We start from the raw sequence: 19,774 nt of genomic DNA, 5'->3' as shown, positions 1-19,774 counted from the left end.
ATCAATTGAACATGCAGAAGGTGACTCCTTATTTATACAAGAAGGTTGAGAAGTAGACACGAAGTGATGTGCGCCCCACACCACCACCCCCACCACCCCCCCCAAAAAAAAAAAAAACTATTATTGAGGTAGTGAAGCTTAATTTTGATGGTTTCTCCTTTGGTAAGCCTATAGCAGGGGGTGTAATCTGGTACGGTTCAGAATCCTTTGAACATCTAGTCAGGACCACTGGGAGAGACTCACTGTCATCCATTTGTGGATTACACCAAGGGGGATTTCACTACTATCTTGGAGGGAATGGAGGGTAATCAGACAGACTTATCAATAGCATTTCATTTTTCTTACTATTAGTTTGTGGGATTTGCCAACGTCACGAGATAAAATGTTCCTGACTTCTGAAGAAAATTAATCCCATTATCCTATAAACACCACAGTTACCAGATCATCATTGCTACAAACCTTTTGACCACTGTGGTTTGTCATCAGATCTTGATATTTAATTTCTATAACCTATTAACATTCCCTGGTCCCGTCCTGTGATGGTCGCTTAGCAGGGACACTAGATTCAGAAGCAAGGAAGCAGATGGCAAGGATAGGGATGTGTGTCGATGCCAAGCACAGGCTTTGTGACCAAAGAGGCAGCTTAACCCCCAGTCCTGAGTGTCCAAAGAAAACAGAAGTAATGCCAAGTTCCTAAGCAATAATTGTTTACAGGCATTACTTAAGCAAGCCTATATTTGTATATAGACGCACATTAGTTGATACTCTTAGATAGCCTTCACTTGTCCATTCAGGTGAAACATGCTTCTTATTAAATTATTCCAACAGAAACTGTAAGAGCCTTGTTTCCTAGTTACCTGTTTGAAACATTCAGCAAACCCACTGCTTCTTCCAATGCTTGTGTCTAAAAAATTTACTGCAATAGTGAGCACTTACATTCTGAATACACCATACTTTGTCTCTTCAGGGACATGTTTTGTGGAAGCAGAGAGGCAGAGACCTAGAACTTTCCTTGTGTCTGCAGGATCAATTATTCCATCATCCCAGAGTCTTGCAGTGGAGTAATAAGGACTTCCTTCTTTCTCATATGCTTCCACAACTCTGGCCTTGAATTTCTCTTCTTCATCTTGAGTCCACTGAAGAAATACAAATAAATTGCCTTCTTAAAGTTTGGTCACAGTTAACATATTGTAACTCAACCTCTCAAAGAATTTACCTCAATTCCTTGCCTTTTCTTAGTGCTCCTTTCAATTTGAGCCAGCACACCTGCAGCCTTCAGATCAACCCACAATTTTTTAAAATATGTAAATAATATTTGAGAAAGCGTGCTGGTCTTGCATCACACTCAAGAAATGATACAAAAATGTTCTGGCTCAAGTAATGGAAGCTACCTGGGGGCCACCCATCACAGATATTCTGGCAGTTGGCCAAAGGAACAAGAAATTAGGACTATATGCACGCCCACACATTCCATAATTACCAGCACCAAAACTTCCACCAATGAGGATTGTTATTTTAGGGACCTGAACAAGCCAACAGAACGTACATGAATTTCAACTGAACTAAAATAGAAGCAAATAATATACAAGACTCTCAATATCAAGGTCTGATTGATGCATCTTCCAATGAATACTCTCCATTAGTCAGTATGAATTCATTAGGAGTAAAATATTACTCTTTTTAAGATTCCAGAATGAAGCATCTGTGCTCAAAGCAAGGAGTCCCAAAGCAAACAATGATTTACTAATGACTAACACTAAAGACAGGGATAGCAAGAGGGTGGGTCAAACTCAAGACCTGCCTTGCCTTGCCCTGATTGTATAGATCAGTAGATCTCTTGAGGATTTCACAGGGCAGAGGTTTGGTGAAGGGGATGACCTGCCCCAAACCTGACAACTTGACAATTTCTGAGTACAGAGAAGTGAAAAGGTTGAGTCTAACCTTTGCACAGGAAACTGCCATCACCATTTTTGCTCCAGCTTTTGCAATTCCACCTGCCTCAGATCTTGACCCAACCTGTCCAATGAATGAACTTAAACAATGAAAAGGGGTGCAGTCTGCATGTTTCATGATTTCAGTCTTGAATGTACTTTCAACATCAAGAATGTTTCCTCCCCAAAAGGAGAAAAATTTTTAGATAATTTACCCAAATAAACGAGAGAAAAGTAAAAAAAAAAAAAATGTTCTCTTTCAAAGAGAACTCATTAGACAAATCAATATCACCTACTTCATAAGGAATAAAGAATAACATTGTTTAGAGAGGACTTTTCTAACACTTATAAGAGCTGGCAAGAGCCCTGCTTTTAAATATGCCATAAGACTTGAGCGAGCGGAGTAATGGCAGCTCAGCTGTAGAATATCCCATACTGAAGGAAGTTAAAACCATTTTTATTAGGAAATGTAAACTTTGTGATGTAGATTTTCAGCAGAAAGAAGAGGAAGAAAATATTTTTCCAGCACTTTGGTTCACCTGGTTCAAACCAACCCCTACCATTCAAGATTGGTTCAAGTTACACTCAACTTTAGTTCCCAAATGGATTTATGTTATGTGCTAAAAATATGTCTGGGCTTCCAATCTTAAAAGGCCCATTCTATAACCCCAAATATGAGGATTTATGTCCTTAAAAGGCCCATTATATAACCCCAAATATGAGGATTTGAGTCCTATATGAGATTAGATGTTAAATTATATTTATAGAGTTTCTATTTCCAAACTCCGAGTATGACCAAAGCAATGTTTTAAATATACGTACAAGGGCTAAACCCCATCAGATAATTTTCATTGAATGAAATTCTGGCTTTGAGCCTTTGGTTCTGTGATGCTTCAATAAGAAATCATTGGTGGTGATCCAGGATGCCTTGGTGGTGATAACAAGGTTGGGGAACTCGTGGGATGCTGACAAGGTTGGGGATCTATATTGTTAACAGCAAAACTAGGGTAGAATGCTTAATGATCAAAGAGATCAGTCAAGCTTTTATTTATGATAGAGGAGCATAAAACAAAAGAAGGAAATTTACAAGTATATCACCCCTTCTAGCCAACTCTCATTAATTAGAGTCAATGGAGGAGGAAAGCCCAGGAATGCCCCTATGGCACCCTTAAGCACATATTCCAACACTCCCCCTCAAGTTGGAACATAGATGTCCCACATGCCTAACTTGACTAAACAAAGATAAAACAATTTTCCTCCTAATCCCTTGGTGACACATCAACTAACTAATCACCAGACTTCACAAAAGGAACACAAACTAACCCAACATCTAACTTCTCTTTGATGAAGTGTTTGTCAATCTCCACGTTCTTGGTACGATCATGTTGTACTGGATTGTGAGCAATGCTGATAGCAACCTTGTTATTACAACATAGGATCATGGAGAGACGAACAGGAACACCAATATCTTCTAGTAAGCTGCGCAACCACAACAACTCACAAATTCTTTGTGCCATGGCACGAAATTCTGCTTCAGCATTGGATCTAGCCACCACATTTTTCTTCTTGCTATGCCAAATGACAACATTCCCACCCACGAAGGTACAATTACTAGAGATGGATTTTCTGTCAAAAGATCCAGTCCAATCAACATCTGTACAGGCATCAACTCGCAAGTTGTTATAGGGGGATAAAAGTATTCTTTTTCCTGGAGCTGACTTCAAGTATCGGAGGATAAGCAAAATAGCCTCTATATGGGAGGAATAAGGACTATGCATAAATTGACTCACCGAACTCACAGCAGCAACAATAGTAGGCCATGTCTGGAAGAGAGAGAGATCAATTTTCCTACCAACTGTTGATAACACCCTTTGTCAACAAGTTCACCCTCCTTTTCCTTGAGCCAGCTACTAGCTTCCATAGGAGTATCAGAAGGATGACAACCAATAAACCAGTCTAAGCCAACAGATAAGTATGTACTTCCTCTGGGAGAGAAAAACCCTAACTTCTGAGAAATCGATGACAGATTTGTGGCTGTTCCTTGTTTTGCAACTATGGATGTTGTTGTACCTTCAATCGACGCTTCAAAACACTCACAAGTCTCTCTCTCTCTCACAAGCGCAAATAAAAAGAAACTAAGAAAGCAGAGAAAAGGAGAACAAGATGGATAGCTGTGGGTAGGATAATCGCTATCTCAGCCTGCGCATTTCACCCACAACTATCTCAGCTGTTTGTCTTCCTTCCTCAGGAGAGGAAGCAAGCAATATCTGCAGTAACTTTCATTCATTCAATTGTAAATTGTGTCTACAGCAGCCTCTCTTTATATAGAGGTCTGAAATTACAAAATAGATGCTTAAAATCAAATTAGAAACTATAAAGTAGTACAAAATAGAAACTAACTCTAACTTCTAACTTAAGGAAATAAAGGACAGCTACTAGGAACTTTCTAGAAGGTATCTCCTCCCTTGTAACAACACCTTTCACCAATCAACAAACACAAAACAATACATCTGTAGAAAATCTTAAGACACAGAAATAGGGCATTCTGGACAGCTGTAACTGCTGATCGATGGAGCAACTTGAAGGCCTTCTAGAAGCTGTAAATAAATGCTAAAACATGGGAAATAAAGGGGGCTACCTATGCTGCCAATGGGAAATCGCAAGACTGGTTTTTGAGGGTTCAGATTTAAATTGGTTTGGGCTATATAACTATTGGTAGTTTGTTTACCTAGCATAAACCTACTTCTACATTATAGCCTTCAAGGGTTCTTTCTCCTTGGAGCTTTCCATTTTCTTTTCTCCTTTCTTTGGGATTTTCTCATTTTCCTCTGAATGGTCAAGTCCCCCTTTTATAGGCAACAATAACTTATGTCCATAAAGTCACGTGTTGGCAGTTTTCGCCAATTAAATGGCCCAAGACAACATCGACAGAGTATCAATCGACATTGCCTTGTTGTCAAGTAGACCCTTCAAAATGTTGACGTCCCTCAAGACAGATTTTATCCATATAAAAAGTTCTCTTCAACGTTTAGATGGCTGACTCGATGTTGAAACAGGTTATCTTGACATTGGCTCAACGTCTAAACTGGCAGATGCGCACCTCTACCAAAATGGCCATAACTCTCATCCAAACTCTGACCGACCTGATTCTTTTGCCAAAGTGTAGAAGACTCGAAGAGCTACAACTTTCAAGCTTTCACCATCAACTCAGGTTCAGTGCAAGATCCCCAAAAATGAGCTTGAATCTGACTGATATGCAAACAGTCTTCCAGAAGCAAACAGACCATGTCGAATGTTCTTGCCATAACTTCCAACTCTGATATCGGATTGATCTTATACTTGAATGGTTGGAAAGTTAACTCAGAGATATTCCTTTCTCAAGTTTTGATCTTCCACAAAATCCATCTGAAGGACACCTTAAAACACCAGTGAAGTTTGTTGGGAAACATGTCCACACTCCTTGCCATGTTTTGGTGTTAACAAACAAACATACATCTTTAACTTGATTGTTAAAGTGTGATTAGCTTGAAGAAACCCTTAGAAGATCAAAGGTCGAATCAAGACTTGAAGCTAAGCTTAAAGACATGAAACAGCAAACAAGAAGGAAAGAAGATGAAGGGCTAAAGAATGGAAGACTCAAGTGAAGAAGAAGATCACTAGGACAGATTAGTTATTTTTAATGTAATTTGTAATTTCCACATACTTATATGCACTCACTTCATGCATGTGCATTGCATCATATTAGAATGACCATAGAGCATGCTTGAGTAGGTATGAAGAATTTCTAAGTGGTGTGGAACACACAGTAACCTAACTCAAGGGTATTTAGGGAATCTTAAAGTTAGTATCAGGAGATGAAACCTTCATAGAAGTGGTAGGAAATTAAGTTGTGAGTCCAACACAACTGATCTCAAATCAATCCAAGGTCGGACCAAAAAGTTATAGTCAAAACACTGGTGACTGGTCAGTATGACAGAGCATGTCATGTTGGCGGTCGACCGACTGGAATCTCCGGTCGACCGGAACCAACCGAGACCATAGGCGGTCGACCGACTGGAAGTTCCGGTCGACCGGACCTGTCCGAGACCATAGGCGGTCGACCGGATGAAAGTCCCGGTCGACCGGTGCCTGTCTGGAAGTACTCCAACGGCTATTTTTTTGCCTACAACGGCTCTTAGCGGTCGACCGGCTACTAATGGCGGTCGACCGGTATACCCAGAATATGTCCGTTAGAGCTTGATTCCCTACCTAAAATGCTTCACTAAGCTCACCTATAAATACCTCTAATACTACTCATTAATTAATAAAAATCCCAACTTTAGAGAAGCATTATTTGAGCATTAGAAGTGAGAATTGGTCTACACCATCTCTTGAGTTCAAGTTCTTCATTTTACATTCAAGAGGAGCTCAAGACCATCTACAAGTCTTCATCTACATCTTGGCATTTACATTACAAGCATAAAGAAAACTTCAAAAGGTGCATTCATTCTATCATCATTGCATATTTCATTTGCACCACACCGGAGGTAATTCTCTTTTATTTCACTTCTCCATTTTCTATTTTACATTAAGTCTAGACTGTACTTAGGCTTGTGTAAGGACCCTCTCATCCTTAAGAGATTGTAAGGATCCTCTTATCCTTAAAAGAGTGTAAGGTGTCTCTCTACCTTAAAGGAGATTGTAAGGTGCATCTCTACCTGCAAATGAGATTGTAAAGGTGTCTCTCTGCCTGTAAAGGAGATTTGTAAGGATACTCTTATCCGTAAAAAAGATTGTAAAGGTTTTCTTCCCTACCTACTGTACTGAAAGGGAGAACTAGTGGAATACCTTACATGAGGATTCTTGTAGGGAGTGGACTAGACTCGAATTGAGTCGAACCACTATAAATCTTGTGTTGTGGTTGTTGTTATTTTATTTATTCAGCATCGCTTTTAGCTTACAGTCACACTTGTGACCTTTTTATCGAAAATAGTTAAATTCCACTAGTATAACCTATTCACCCCCCTCTAGGTTATTTCAAAGTTGTTGCACCAACAGAAGGTTGCAGTCTTCAATCGTGCATTTCACCATTCTCCTGGCCTCCTTCAACATCAACACGCAATCTAATTTCGACCAACATCGATCCATACCCTTGAAATGTTGAATAGAATGTGACAATCGTCGAGCTCCTCATACATTTACTTTGACATTTCCTTTTCTCCACTCGACATCAACTGACCATCCAAATTGCTTTATTGATGTCAAACCAGGGAAATTTGATGCCGATTCTAGGGCAATTTGCTGCACAACTCCAAATTACTGAGACTTGGTCTTCTACTCCCCAAAAGACCACACTGCAGTTCTAGCCGAATGTCCATCTTGTCATGCACTCTAGGACATGCACCTTCCTTCTCATCATGCCAACCAAATCTGTCAACTGACAACTCATGATAATGCCATTGTACCAGTCCTACTGCCAATTGCTAACTGACTCTCCAGCTATAGCAGCAGAGCCATCTCAGCCATCTTACTGACACTCCACTATAACCTCAATGACATTGCCACTGCTACCTGCCATAACACAGCAAGCCTATGAAGCTGCTGCATGCCTACCACAAGTCTTCCTTGTCTTGCCGTAACTTGACTACCCTTGCAGATTACAGCCCAATCTCCAACTCCTCAACTGCCAACTCAGCTCAGAAGACTGCTCACCATCAAACCAACTGTCCAGCTATCAAGGCTATCTGCCACTACCTTCAATCTAGTCATGTCTCCCATGTTGGCCCACATGCTAACTGCTCATTGTAGCCTCTAACTGTAACTAACAATAACCAATGCTTCCAAAGGCTTCCAACTGTGCTAATGCTGCTCATCTTCAGACTGACCATCCATATGATGCATCTCAGCTCAACTGTGTGTTGATGCTCAAGATTAACAACACAAGCTCACTGCTCAATTGGTCTTCCTGATTGACAATGTTGACAACAATGACAACAGTGCAATGCAAATTGTCCTCAACCAATCCTCCTAGGTATAAAATAATTTGTCAATGCAAATCAAATTCCAGGGCTTATAGCTTCCTTGGATTGAAGGTTGAAATTTCCTTCTAGTCCACACAACACCTTTAACCCCATTGCCTCAATCTCCTATTTTGAACCTTCACTAATGATCTCATCGTTCCTCAAACAAAACCACCTCGAATAAACATTGTTCACCCAAGCCAACCTGATGTAGATCACAAGTTCCAGCCCAGGTGTGGCTGCAGCAACAAAGCCCCAAAACCAGTCCAGCATCATTGTGGGATTCAGCTGCTGTGGGAGACAGCCTGGTCGGGTGTGGCCTGGTTCTTGATTGGTTCGATGAAGCATATCATAAAGGACCCAAGGACAGCTTGCGTGGATGAAGAAACTGTGAAAGATTTATCAGATCGGGTGGGGCCCAATCTAGCATAGCATGGAGATAATTTATGGTATATTTGCATCCATCAAACAGCCTGTTCAAAGAAGTAATTTCCCTCAGATCTGGAGGGTCCCATAGCCAGCTCGCATGGAAGAAAATAGGGAGAATATTTGGGGGGACCCATTAGCATTGCATGGGACTACTTTGGAATACAAGAGGTGTACTTGCATAGAGAAGGAGAGCTACCATTGAGATCTTTGGTTTCTATTTCTGTTTTAAAATATAATAGGTATATGTTATTATTATTTAAATTACTAATTAGATCTACATTAATTAGGTTTCAGTTGCTACTTAGATTAACTAGTTGTTTCTTTCTTTATTTGAATTATTGTACAAGGTAGTCCACACCATGCATGGGACTCCTTTCCTTTTCGTGTTATTGCCATTACGCACTATTTATTTGCAAGAGCCTTAGAGCTCCAGGATCAAGAATTCAAATAAATAAATAAAGAAAAAAAAGAAGAAGATTAGTTTAGCCATGGATGCTGTGAGATGCAGTGAGAGGTGAGAGGCCTATAGGTTTGTGAGAAACTGACCAAAGCCATAGGTGAGATGGCCTTGGTCATATCCCCCTTCCCCTTTCTTCTCTACCTTCTTTTCTCAACAGTTTCTACTTTATAAACCTGCAATTTGTATTGCTGAGAGATACTGAGATATCCCTGTGTGATATTTGAGCTGTTGTTAATCCTATAAAGTCCATTCCATCGATTTCTCCAAGAAGCTGGTAATTAGAAGGCTCCCTCCAATACTTCCTGCAGCACCCTGGTTTTGGAGTTCTGTGGCAGTACACCTCATGCCACCAATATCTCACCATCTGGCTATCAACTTCTGGCCATCTTCAGGTATTCTGTTGCCCATCTTCCAGCTACCTTCGACAGTGATTTCAGGCCTATCCATTGGCTGAAAATACTAGGTCTGTAAGTCTGTTATCAGTTCCATGATCCTATAGTAGGTTAGGACATCGTTGACCTAACCCTACATTACAACCCAAAAAAACCTGTCCGGAAGACAAATAGAAGCAACTCGGCTTCCCAACTCTCAGCTGATTAATGCCATTAGATCCCCCCCCACCCCCTTGGCATAAGGTTGTTTGGTTCAAATCCCATATCACCCGTCATAGCTTCACTGTTTGGAGAGCTCTCTCCAACTGCCTCCCCAACCAAGCCTTCCTCATCTATTGGCGCATCCTTGTCCCTCACGCCTGCTGCCTTTGTTGGAATGGTTCTGAAGATAGTAGCCATCTTTTCTTCAATTGCCCTTTCTCTTCCACCATCTAGAAGCGTGTCCTTGCCAAATGTTGGTCTGTCAGGAGAAGGCCCCTCCCTCTCCTGAAGAAATGGATTTGGATTGATATGACTTTTGCCATTAGATCGATATATAACACTACCAGGAAGCTCGCTTTTTGCATTACCATCAACCACCTATGGATGGAGTGGAACCTTCATACATGGACCTCCAACTATAGATCCTTTGATAAGATTTGGACTGCTATCTCCTCCAAGCTTAGCAGATCTATGGATTGGTTGTCGATACCCCATGGAACAGGCTTATTGTTGTCCCCTGGGATTTACCTTTGTCTATTTTGATTCCCCTTAGGGTTGTCCTCCCCCTGCTTTGTGCAGTTTTTTGTGCCTTTTAGGCTTTGTATATTCCCCCCCCCCTCTTTTTCCTTTTAATTGATTTATTTATCCACCGAAAAAATATAAAAAAAATGTCAATAGATCCCAAAAAATCAATGACCTATTAGCTTAAAACCTCAACTTCCATGAAATCCTAAAAAACAAAGACGTTCTTCATATGTGATCAGCCAAGGTTTTCTCAAATTCCAAACAAACGAGCATCATGGTCAAATCAATCACAATCAAATTCGCCTTAATGTTTACTTGCAAAGGTGGATGTGTAACCAGGGCATCAATTCTATTTAACAAAACAAGCAATTCTTCACCAGAATGCACGACACAGACAAAGATGAAGGGAAGAGGTGACAGTGAGATGAGCAAAAGGAAGGAGAGCTGCTTGAGGCAGTGAAAGGGGAAGGGGAATTCGGAGTGGAGGTAGAGAGAGCAAGCTCCAAGGTTTTGGCGGGGAGATATGGGAGAGGCACAAAACCATTTCGAATTCTGTATGAAACCCATAAAACCCTCTCTCTGATTCCCAGCAACATTGGTGGCTGAAGGATCAGCATATTCAACTAATTCCCATGGACGTGTGGGATCCATAGTTATCACGGTGACAAGGTGACCCAAGGCAGTGGCCAGGCACCTAGACGCATTGTCGCCTAGGTGGGCACCTAAGCGTGTCATGTAAGTGGGGGGTAAAGCGGGGGGTTATGTGTAAAATGGGGCGAAAAATGCATAAAATACCATATAATGTAGAAGTATACGTGTAAACTACCCTCGCAATTGGAGTCTGTTGTTTCCCTTTGACTCAGTGACAGGTACACCCTTCTTCTCCTCCTCTCGGCAGTGGCGGAGTTGCTTCTTCTGCTATTTTTTCTCCTCTTTTCCTGGTTCTTTTTCTTCCAAAATTCCTGACTCCACAGTGATGGCGGCCAGAACCAAAAAACTGTGAGGCTGTGAAGTCAAAGAGAAGAAGGTAAAGAAAAGGAGAACAAAATGAACAGGAGAGAAGAAGTCTGTCGCCAGAATCACATACCTCTGAAGTCAGAGTCACCGGAATCGAAGTAGGAGTCGCACATACATAGGGAGAGTCAACAAGGTTTTATTCGAGTGTGAGGAAGAGATTTGGTATGAACTGTTAACTTTTCGATCCCTTCTTTTCATTTTTAACATGCATTTGATACATGTATTGCAGTCTATTTCTTCCTGTACACAGCATATTAAAAGAGTTAGAAACAGAATCTCTTCCCATGTATCAGTTGTATTTATTCCTCCCCCTTTTTCATCTTTCTCTGGTAGACTCTGGGACACCTAGGTGCCTAACACAACTAGGCGACTTACTGACTTGACGACTATGGTGGGATCCATTTCAAGGGCTTCATCTTCAATTCTTCCCTCTCTAGTAGTCTCTAAATTTCCAAGACAGACTGCAGCATTCGCCAATGGCCATGGCACTTGGAAGGAGACCCCAGATGGCCATGTCTTCAAGGCGAGTCATGGGTTCAAGAAAGAAGAAGTGAAGATTGAAGTAGAAGATGGCAGAATCAGGTCATTGGTAAGTGACAAATGCAGAGAGAAGGAAAAGAAGAATTGACACTTTGCATAGTGTTGAGCGTAGCAGCGGCAAGTTCCTTCCATAATCCGTTTGCTGGAGGATGCTAAGATGGACCAGGTGAAGGCTGCCATGGAGAATAGGGTACTCATAGTCACTGTTCCTAAAGAAAGTGAGAGGAGAGGAAGGCCAATAATGGCGTCACAGAAGGAATCAGAAAGAGGAGAGAGCTGGGAAAGAGTAGTATCCGTGGTTGTGTCTCTGCTCTTGCTTTCGGGGAAAACGATTGGAGGCTCACGATGAGTTGAGGATCTCAACCCTTTTTTCGTTTCTTTCGATTCTTCCCGTAAGTGTTCCCAGAATGGAGAAGCAAATTTTTTTTTCTTCTCTATATATATGTTTCTTTCTATTCCAGATGCCCAGTTCACTCTGGAGAATAGAAAAATTAATAGGACAATCAAACACGTTTTCACTCTCTTTTCGCTCCCACATAACAGAAAAACAGAAAAAACACTCCAAAGGGGTGTTACCAAATGGAGCCTGTATGTGTATGATGGAACTAGTGGAGATGACTTGATGGAGAAGGTTCAATGCTCTACATGGATAAAGGAAAGAAAAAGGAAATGAGTTCTAGACAGAACAGCTTAGAATGCTTTTGCTTCAACTTTCGATGATACTAATGCATATGTAAAGTGAAATGGCGTAGCAGGATACAAGTAGCCAATCCTAATAGATCCAACAAGGCCAAGGTCATGACGGTGTTGCAAAAACAGGGTGAATTGAATCATGAGATAACTCCGGAAAATGTTCCCATGTTTTTAAATTTTTTTTTTTTTTTTTTTTTTTTTTTTTTTTTTTGTGTGACCTGTCTTCATAACACAAAGGTGAACACTTAACAACAAAAAAATAAAAGATTTCCACATGTTATATGTCGGAAAGTTCAAAAATTCACATCAAATGAAACAGAAAGTCCTGGTACTGATCTGATTTAAACTAATGGTAGATGTTTTTCACAATGCCAAACACGTCCTTGTTATAGACCATTTACGAAATTTGTTAGTCGTTATATACTATTTGTTTCTCATTCTCAATTCAAAGAAGAAAGTTTCAAATGAAATCCACAACATCAAAAGAGAAGCACACCATTTGAAATGGAAACTGCTGCTCCGTTGTTTGATATATTTCACAGAATGATCTAATTCAAGGATAGACTTGAATCATTCTGATGTGCACCCATCTTCTTACATAATGTTAGAGGCACAAAAAAATTGATAAAATATTGATTAAAGACTAAGAAGAAGAATTTACCATAAATCCAGTAATATTCTGAAGAAATATCAAAGGAATGTTACGCTGAGCACATAACTCTATGAAGTGGGCCCCTTTTAGAGCAGACTCTATAAATAATATTCCATTGTTTCCAATAATTCCGACAGGTTGTCCAAAGATCCTTGCAAAACCTGTTACAAGAGTCTGCAAAAAAGATGTAAGAATTCACGTGCCTTGAATCGACAAACAAGAACATTTGCAATAAGAAGTGATCAAAATGCCCTCACAGTGCCATACAACTTCTTGAATTCGTCAAATTCACTTCCATCGACGATACGGGCAATTACTGATCGGATGTCAAAAGACTGCCTGAGGTCTGTTGGTGCAATAGAACGGAGCTCCTTTATATCATGTATTGGATCTTTAAAATCAGAGGCACCATTTGACATGATTACTTCTTTTCCAGCCATGTGCAAGTTCTTAATGATATTCCTCCCAATAGCAAGTCCATGCAACTCATCTACAATCAAGACATGTGATCACATATATCATCAAGCATCCCAAGTGTGACCAAAAACAACATGTAAATATAAACTACAAGGCACTTGCCCTTCCTATCAACTTCCAAGGCTAGACAATCAGGAAGAATTCACTGGATGATTACTTCCTTAACAAAGTGTTACGTGCACGACTTTGGGCGGGATTAGTTTTATTGGGAAATAGGGGATATGTAGGAATTATCCGTTATAGTGTAGTAGTGTAGTGGTGTAGGAGATTAGTAGTTATTATCCGTTATTATAACTTCTTAGTTGTGGGTTACGTGGGAATGTAGGAGCTGTTATTGTAAATCTATTTAAAGGGAGAGAATGAAAGAGAAAAACAAGAAGAAATTATGGTTTGAAGTTCCTATGCTTTCTCCACAAAAGAAGAGGCTCAGCACCTCAAAATGGCCAGGACGTCGTGGCTTCGTCGATAAGGCCAAGTTATCCTATGTAATTGCATTATTATCTCTTTTTTATTTTTTTTCCTTTTATCTTTCCCTATTTTATCTCTCCTCCTTCCTTGTAAGTATCACAAAGGAATTGAGAGAACACCTGTCACACAACAAAAATGGCCTCTTTCCTTTCTTTATCATTTTTTTTTTTTGGGGGGGGGGGGGGAAATGGAAACGGTTTATCATTATGGGCTGATATCCAGAAACTCCTTTCTGCTTTGAATTATTTGTTTTTCTTGCTTCTGTAATACTGGAACAGTATGCTCCCACCGAAGCATAAGTTTCCGTAAGTCTTTTTGTGGGCAGTTGCACAAAATACATCAGCGAACTTGTGATATGTTACAAAGAAGATATAAAAAGTGATTTGGTCTTCACCACCATGTTGGACTATGTGCAACAAGGACAGAAAATCAGTTAAACACTCATTCATCCATTATAAAGTTGCAAGGGAGGTTTTGTGCCACTGAATCTATTTGGCTCAATCGATGGCTTTCTTAGGACACCATGGTACTGATGTGGGGTTGGCATTGTAAGAGGGAAACATATTTGGTGATGTTCTTGTTACTACTGCTCCAAAAGCTTGAGCTGTTAAGGGACACAACAATGTATATCAACACACAACACCCCCCCTGCACGTGCAGGCCCACACACACACGGCTTTGCACGTGACACCATCACGTGGTGGCGCCATCATGCGGCACCAAGGGGCACACGCTAATGGAGTTGACACAACCTATCAACAGGTATTAGGTTGCAACTCTATAGACAAGATCACAGTCTACAACTTAGAACCAGAACCAGAGAAAATCAAAAACTAAAGATCAAAAGATCTGATTACCCTCAAACCCTGGTCGAATGAAGGTCTAATGGAGTAGAACAAATCCTCAAAATCTGAAATAAATCTGATGGGTGGATAAGGCTGTGCAGGGTATGTGTCAGAAATAGCAAGTAATGTTCCTGAAATTTAGGAACTTCAAGAACTGAAAATCTAACAGTCAGATCAGAATCAAATTTAGATCATATGTTCCCTATGGAGTGTGGAACAAACTTACAAACCATCCAAACCTCACTCCAATCCAAGGGCTAGATGCCCCTAGAAGGTATTTCCTACTTGCAATAGGAATAAATCCAAGAGAGGGGATTCATCCAAAAAGAAAAACCCAAGATAAGGGTACCACCAGGTATTTGAACAGCAATAAAAGCTGAAATAAAATAGCCCAGATTCTCAATGTTCAGGAATATGGAACCCTTACAAGAGAAAAATTAATAGGGGCTGCACTTGTTACCATAGGAAAGAAGAAGAAAGATAAAATATGGGGATATGATCAGACTCCAGTCAACCTCAAGAGTCTCACTGAGGGAATGCTGTTTCTCACAGTAGCAAGAACCTGTCTCTCACAGATTGTAGAACTCAAAAGCCAAAAAAAAAAAACTTTATTCAAATCATGGGTATGGCTGCTAACAGCCTACATATTTAAAGAAATATAATTCCTCAATCACATTGAGTTTAGGAAAACAGCCAGCCACTAGGATTAAAGATCCTAAACATATAAGAGAAATCCTATGGTGACTAAAACTCTTTAAAATAAAGAAAGAAATAAAAGACTGACCAGGCTCGGACTTATAAATCCTATCCCAGCCAATAGGATACAATGAATAAAATAAAGAAAACCAACCCTAAAACAAAACCCATGACTGGTCTTTGAGAGAGACCAGACAACTCCCAAACCAGGGTAAACCATAACCTGGTTTGGCTGAACCAAAAGGTCGAGTCCTAGGGAACCATAGGCTGCTGAAAGGGGCCCGGTTCCCTTCCTCCTGCAACTGTAGGTGTGCTGGAACCTATCTGCATCACTCACACTTACCAGGGATCGGACACTTAACCTCAAGGCTCTTACACCATGTTACAACTGTTTATCCCAAAAGCTCGATCTGTTAAGGGCCACAACAATGTATATCAATACACAACAACAGTTCTATACTAAATACTGGCTAATCTTGGTGCCGTAAGAAGAAAGGAATACAGTGTTTCAGGACAATGTCCTGTTCACTAAGGAGTCGTTAATTGGGTTACCATCAAAGTAGCTCACTGGACAACCACAGTAAAACACTGCATTGGTATCACAACAACGTTGACTCTTTGCAATTAGTTCAAGAAAGCAATATCATTCTGTAAACTACCAAGATTAATAGGCTTTGGCTGCCACCGTACTAAGGACTTCACTAAACTTAACATTGATGCTATTCATAAAAAGGAATTTATCCCTGATGAAAACCGAATGGGAAGCAAGGTCCTTTGCCACTGGGGCAATAACTAGAAGCACCTCAGGAGAGTTATTCAAATGTTTGCAGGCCTGGTTGGTAATGGGACTTAATTAGAGCATGAATCATTTGTTTTATGGTCTACGAACTCGTAGAACATTATACTTTGATTGGCATAGGTTAAGTCCAGTTCAGCTACTAGAGGAATTGCTTTTGAAAGGTGATGTCATCGTAGCTTGTTGGAGGTTTCCAATCAGAGAAGAAGCTTTACGAGCAAATTTTTATGAGCGTGGGAGCAAACTGGACGCACAAAACATTTTATTCACAAACCCATTCAATGAAAATTAAACAGTAAACTAGTCCAAAGTAAGAGAAGGCCTCTGAAAAGCAATAACCCAGAAAATGACAAAAGCATGAATGCACATAGAGCACGGATACTAGACCAGACAGAACAAGACTTCAGAACGATTTTGATCAGAACAAGCCTCCTCAATGGTTCAGTCAAGCATGAAAAGAACTATCTTAAACAATGTACATGTAAAAGGAATAAAGTAGGGTGAAAGTAAAGGAGTGACAGATTTAAAAAATCTCATTGGTCATCTGAATATAGCAAAACCGATGATCTGATTGGACCGGTCTAACAAGGATCCATGGTAAAGCCACTCCATCCATTGGGTCAGAATGCAAGCCTCCCAACAGTCTTGAGCTTGATTGGGTCTGAAGTTCCACTTAACCGCAAGCTCCCGCAGCATATAGGTTCTCAAAATGTAGCAAAGTCCTTGGCGCCCAAATTATCACATGGAAGAAGGGATTAGCTATTTCTTTTGGACATAAACATGCATAGGTGAAATCAGCAGCCACTTTGCTAACAAAGTAGGGAGAAATTTGTAGATTTGTGGCTTCATTCTTCATCATCCTTTTCATGCTGATTGTTTATCCCTTCACTGAAATGCAGGACAAGAACCTCCATTTCTACTTTTTATTATTCTATTACCATTGCTTCTCTTTCTCGCTTAAATGAATACAGTCGGAAAAGGAAGTAGAAATTTCTCATTTTCCATACCTTCTTGAACAGAGAAGCAGAGTACGGAAGAGCTATTTAAACTAATTACAAGGCAACTAGTGAATGTATAAAGAATGAACATCAAGAGAACTCCACTATGAGCCAGAGAGAGCAAAATAAGACAGAATACCTTCAGCAAAATGATCAGAGACACCCGAAATCTTACAATGCATGCTTGCACCACCCAAATCCTCTGCTGAAACCTCCTCTCCTGTAGCAGCCTAGCAAAATTGCCCCTTCAGATACAACCTATGGTTGAAAGATACATTTCCAAAGGAAAGATCCAAATTACACATAAAGAAGTCATACAAAACACCAGGAATTGGAACATGAAGAGTTCCAGAGCACCAGAACTAACCTTCACTAGAGGAGGCCCAGCTAAAAATATAGTACCGTTTCCTTTAACTATTACGCTTTCATCAGCCATTGCAGGAATATAAGCACCTCCTGCTGTGCATGAACCCAAAACCAGTGCAATTTGAGGAATACCCAGTGCAGACATTTGAGCTTGATTATAGAATATTCTACCAAAATTATCCCTGTCAGGAAAGACATCTGCCTGCCTTGGAAGGTTAGCACCTCCGCTGTCGACAAGATAGAGGCATGGTAAGTTGCATTGGGCAGCAATTTCTTTTGCTCTAAGGTGTTTTTTAACAGTGATGGGGTAATATGTTCCCCCCTTGACAGTGGGGTCATTAGCCACAAACATGCAAAGCCGTCCATGCACTGTTCCTACTCCAGAGATTATCCCTCCAGATGGTAAGGATTCTTCATACAGTTCATGGCCTGCAAGCTTTATCAAGAATGTGTAACTTAGAAACAGGAGAAGGAAAAAAAGACATTTGCAATAAACGATATATCAAACGTAAAACTCAATACATCCAAAAAGACGAGATTGAAGGTTTTTGAAGCTTCATACTTCCAGCCCAACTTAAGAAATAAGAGATTTGTACAAAATGGGAAAAATAATAACACTGACTTTCTACAAGAAATGTTATCTTTATAACAAGTTTAAAAAGGCACGCATAAACAGGTATGTAATTTCTCTCACGGGAAATGGTCCAAACAGCAATTCTGCATATCAGGCACATGTACTAAGCAAATCTGGAACCAGTCGCACGGTTGGATAGGTGGTCATAGGCTCATACCGCACAAATTGCAGATGTCTGACAACTTGAAACTGATCGAAAGCAAAAAATTACCTCAACAGTCCAATATATGTAAGGTCATCCGATTGTTGTACACAGTCAGCTTGTCAGGAACACATAAAAATAAAGCATGGGATACAGTATATGTAAGGTCATCCAAATAAAAACGAACAATGAACAATAGCTCCAACCTGTGACAGCTCGAGAAAGGAGGAGCCAGAATCGATTAAGCGATCAATGCGTTCTCTTGGAAGAAGCTTATTCCGACTCCTGTTTCTTCGTACTGCTTCGGCTCCGCCCCCCGAAAGAACCTAAAACAAACGGAGACCCTTTTTCCTGTTAGGTTCAAGGATCAGTACACAAACAAAAACTGAGCGAGCGAGAGAAAGAACCTTGTCGATGTGAGAATGGAGTTGCGAAATGAGGTCGTCCATGGCTTTAGAGTTACGAAGGAAGGCATCGGAGTTACGGTCGACGCCATCCGGTAGAACTCCCAAACAATACTCTCTTGTTATCTGAAGAAGATTGACGCTGCTTCTCACAGCAATTGGTGAACCTACTCGCTTTGCCAACACTCTCAGGCTCAGCATCTCTCTCCTCTCGTTCACTCGCTTGGTTGGGATTCTTGCCTGTATACTATTTTAAATCAAATTCATACGCCTGCCAATTGTTCCTTAGACCTCTCTAAGCAACCGTGCCAGTACTTAGCACACCTCTCTAAGCAACCGTGCCAACACTTAGCACTCCCATTAATACTAACTCAGCATAACCATGCTTTCAATAATGGACTTAAGAAGAGAAATAGTAAACACAAGAGTGAGTTTGAAAGAATGAACTTATATTGCATTAGAAAACTTTTAAATACAAGCATTGAGAGCTCACTTGCTTAATTGGTTGATTCTTGATTGATGATTGATAGATGCTTGGTTGATCACTCTTGGTTGGAGCTTTTGCCAAATGAAGCCATCTTTATTTATAGGCATCCCAAGTTACAATTAATGGCTAAAATATTTACACATGTCCTATATCCAATGGTTGGGAATGAGGCTAAAAGCTTCCCACCTCCTTAGTGGAGAACTCTAAAAATCTCCTTACAAAATATCTACTACTAAATATCTAGAATTACTACACTTTTAGTAGAAAACTCTAGAAGTTGGACCTCACTTAACCCAATGGCCAAGTCCATGGGCTGGTGAGCTAGGCCCCTGGGCCTGTGCTAGGCGGGTCGTGACACAACACTCCCGCTATCTTGATTCTCGCCTCCGTTCCGTGTAGCATTTGCCGGAGAATTTTTCTTATCCGATGAACTAACCAAATAAATAAAACTCAAAAGAGCTAGAGCTTAGCACTCTTTGGTGTGATTTGTATTTGTATTTGTATTTATAAACTGTTTTTGAGGAATCATTTATGATAATAAATTATCCACCACAAATAGTATTCATTTGGTTATTATTTATATAATAAGTTATAAAATAAAAAATATATTTGGTACACTTAT

At 40.3% G+C, this 19,774-nt stretch overlaps 1 protein-coding gene across 4 annotated transcripts; it reads right to left on the bottom strand.

Moving 5' to 3' along the window:
- Window positions 1–762: 762 nt before the first annotated feature.
- Window positions 763–18,961, bottom strand: LOC122070795 (methylcrotonoyl-CoA carboxylase beta chain, mitochondrial-like). Of its 4 annotated transcripts, none has more exons than XM_042635020.1 (10): window positions 18,669–18,947; window positions 18,468–18,587; window positions 17,487–17,921; window positions 17,259–17,349; window positions 13,157–13,329; window positions 12,849–13,013; window positions 1,942–2,016; window positions 1,392–1,523; window positions 1,217–1,273; window positions 763–1,136 (listed from the first exon to the last, which is right to left on the bottom strand). In XM_042635020.1, the coding sequence occupies exons 1-10, from the start codon at window positions 18,864–18,866 to the stop codon at window positions 933–935; spliced, it is 1,650 nt and encodes a 549-aa protein (XP_042490954.1). In that variant the 5' UTR covers window positions 18,867–18,947; the 3' UTR covers window positions 763–932. The 4 variants fall into 4 exon arrangements, with proteins under 4 accessions (XP_042490954.1, XP_042490953.1, XP_042490956.1 ...); XM_042635019.1 differs by having other exon boundaries at window positions 13,097–13,329; window positions 18,669–18,940; XM_042635022.1 differs by lacking the exons at window positions 763–1,136; window positions 1,217–1,273; window positions 1,392–1,523; window positions 1,942–2,016 and adding exons at window positions 10,764–10,899; window positions 11,025–11,194 and having other exon boundaries at window positions 13,097–13,329; window positions 18,669–18,961.
- Between the last annotated feature and the right edge of the window lie 813 nt (window positions 18,962–19,774).

Source organism: Macadamia integrifolia, unplaced genomic scaffold (genome assembly GCF_013358625.1).
Source record: "Macadamia integrifolia cultivar HAES 741 unplaced genomic scaffold, SCU_Mint_v3 scaffold_110A, whole genome shotgun sequence".
Lineage (NCBI taxonomy): Eukaryota > Viridiplantae > Streptophyta > Magnoliopsida > Proteales > Proteaceae > Macadamia > Macadamia integrifolia.
This window is presented reverse-complemented; position numbering and strand designations above follow the sequence as displayed.